General features: G+C 33.7%; 1 protein-coding gene across 1 annotated transcript; it reads right to left on the reverse strand.

The window, feature by feature from the left end:
* Nucleotides 1-1,449: 1,449 nt before the first annotated feature.
* LOC144647865 (uncharacterized) lies at nucleotides 1,450-2,214 on the reverse strand. Its single transcript, XM_078507559.1, has one exon. It carries the CDS (start codon nucleotides 2,212-2,214, stop codon nucleotides 1,450-1,452), a length of 765 nt encoding a protein of 254 aa, XP_078363685.1.
* Nucleotides 2,215-3,089: the final 875 nt, after the last annotated feature.

The raw sequence follows: 3,089 nt of genomic DNA on the forward strand, positions 1-3,089 counted from the left end.
GACAGTGCAAGCAAGAAATAACCTTAAAGTTGTATACTTCAAAACATGAAATCCCTTCCCAGCTTTTATGGAGTCCTGAAAGGGGGTGGGGGGGGGGGGGGGGGGGGTTGGTTATAAATCCAATTTTCCCAGCACAAATTTTGCCCAACCCCAATTTCCCAGCCTATTGTTTTTTTTCCAATGTTAAAAAATCCCAGTCCCAGTTCTTTTGTTTTTATGTCTGTGATTACAACTCCCAGTAAGTCCAAATCATAGTATAAAAGTTCAAGGTTTTTATTTAACCATATTTAATGCAATTTACAAATTAAATGTTTTCATTTTGTTACTTTAAATGCACATTTGAATCATAACTCATTGCAATATAATTTACATTTTTGGTGTAACATTAAAAAACTTACAATGACAGCTTTTAATGATGCAAAATTGAATTTGTGATAATGACTAAAATGTGGTACATATTTAAGCATGTGGAATTAAATGTACATAGGAATAAATACTTATGAACAAAAGCATTGCAATTATGTACATATGAAAAAGTATTTTTGAACAAAAGCATTGTAATAATGTACATATCAATAAGTGTTTATGAACAAAAGCATTGTAATTATGAACATATGAATTAGTATTTTGGAACAAAAGCATTGTAATTATGTACATATAAATAAATATTCCTGTACAAATGCTATCATTCAAAAAGAAATTGAGACTGAATAATTGAGAAGCACTTCTCAGAAATGTGCCTTGGAACCATGCAGTCAATTGATTTGACCATCAAGAAATTTGGCAAAAAAATATATATCATTTAACGTCAATAACTGTGGGACTGTGGTCACGCAATCTCCCAAGTCTAGGGGCTCATCATAAAAATGCTCAAAAGCAAATACAGTAAAAATTATCATATCAATAATTATTGGTTCACACTATGTCAAAGCTCACATTTTTTAATCAAAAGTTTGTTTCAAAGCAATGTGCTCAAATAAGACAATTTTGTGGCTTGTTATATTAAGTAATGTAAATTATAACTTACAGTACATGGCTTTAATATCTTATTAATAGTACCTGTTGAGGATATATGTAACTGTAATGTATGTATGAATAAATTTGTTTTCAAAAAATTATATAAAGTTATTTAATGACAAAAATGCATTTAAATAAAATGCAACTTTCAATAAGTTCCCAAATAAAAGGATATGTTGGAAGCCAATTTTATCACGCTAAATTAAAGAAGCATTAAACATAATCCAACTGAAATAAATGGTGATTCTTTGGAACAATAAAAACTTACTTGTTGCTTTTGTTGTGGGCCCCACTGCAATCATGGCACAAAATTTTAAGTTCACAAAGTAGAGCAAGTAGTTGTGTTTAAATCCAGCCCAGGTCAGGGGAGAGGCTGGGGTGCCTACTTCAAAAAATTTTGTTTGATAAAAGAGTGCTCATATTTTAGGTTTTTCAATTTCTCTTTTCTAATATTGCCATTAACATTTTGTACTGCTGTTGCTGTTGCTGAGCCATGAAGGCTTGCATTTGCAGAAACTGCTGCTGTTGTTGCTGCTGGAACTGTTGTTGCTGCTGTTGTTGCTGCTGCTGCTGTTGTAACAGCACTTCCATCAGGTTGTTATGCTGCTTGTCAAGTAATTGCTGCCTCTCAGCCTCTTTCTCCAATTGCACTGATTTTAATTCAATATCTTTCTCCTTTAGCTTGTTCTCTTCAGTAGCCTGTTCTCTCAAGTAGGACACCATTTCAGTGCCATTCGACCGCCTCTTTTTTTGCTTGGGTTGATTTTCACCATCCACGTCTAACCGTTTCTTTGTTTCACTTAGGGACTCTATTGCTTTGAGCCTGATATCTTTAGCTTCTTCCTGTTCTTTCCTTATTTTCTCTCTGGCCTTGTCATCCTCCTCATCTCTTGACTGCATACAGGCCTCAGCTCTCTCTATAATTTCTTCAAGTAGCCTGTCTAACTCAGTTGGTTCAGGACTGATACCACTGGCTTTTAACTCCTGTGAAGTTTTCTTTTTAAATTTTTCAACGAGAACCACGTAATGTTCTCTTACAGACCTCTTGCTAACTTTAAATCCTGCCCTTTTGTTGAGGATGTTGGCAATTTTTTCCCATGCCTGTGCCCTGCCCACAGTCTTTTCCTTTGCCTTGTAAGGCTCCAGCTGTAGCACTTCATGGCAGAGGGTAATGTCCTTTTCTTCATTCCATTCCATTTTGCCACTGTTTTAAAAAACACATGAAATTTCAGTTAACCTATGCAAATTAAAAGAAGCCCATACAAAAATTTCGTAAGCTTACTGGCTTACATCAATAACAGCTCTAGTTCATCAATTTATTTTGAAGCGTCCAACTTCTCTATACTGTATGTAAATAAGTCCAAGCAAATAACGAAAACTTGTTCATTGACTCTACTTTATTTTTAGCCACCAGATTGAATTCCATTACATTCATGAATGTAGTTTTCAAAGTTTGCAGTTTCGAGCCTACACTCTATTTTTGTAAAAATGTTTATTTTTTTTTTATTCCTAGGCTGAATATTCTCTTCTGCCCGGCGATTTTAGGCTTAAATATTTTCAATAAATTTGGATTATAGGGGATAGTATGTCAGTAAAATAACATAGATATTACCAGTCGTTAAACAAATAGTATGGGATATATATTTACCACGGAAAAGCTACGTTAATTCATTAAAAACATAAAATGTATTTGCTTTTGTGTGCTTCTATTGCATTGAATTTTATTTCCTATGGACACGCAAACCAGTTTGGGTATATTCTACTCATATTCTTAAACTTTCGCCAATCTCAGTCTCGATATTCCTATAAAAAAGGTTATTAAAAAAAAAAAATGAGTGCATTCGTATGGATGAAAGTAAGTGCCGGAAGTAACCTCAGCCGAAAAAGGTAAACAAAACAGAAAGCGCAGACAGCTTGTTGTTGAAAACCAACGTACAAATATCGCTATTTGTTTATTCCGGCATAGTAAACTTTAACATAATGCTAATAATGTCTTTTTTTTCTAAATATAAAAGCTTAGTTACATCAGGCCTAACTTGTATTAACTCTGATCTCCTCGAACTTAATTACAA

Source organism: Oculina patagonica, chromosome 4 (assembly GCF_052425735.1).
Source record: "Oculina patagonica isolate OP01 chromosome 4, crgOcupat, whole genome shotgun sequence".
NCBI lineage: Eukaryota > Metazoa > Cnidaria > Anthozoa > Scleractinia > Oculinidae > Oculina > Oculina patagonica.

What these genes read in the sequence shown, in the direction of transcription:
- LOC144647865 (XM_078507559.1), bottom strand. Translation starts at nt 2,214, where the DNA reads ATGGAATGGAATGAAGAAAAGGACATTACCCTCTGCCATGAAGTGCTA.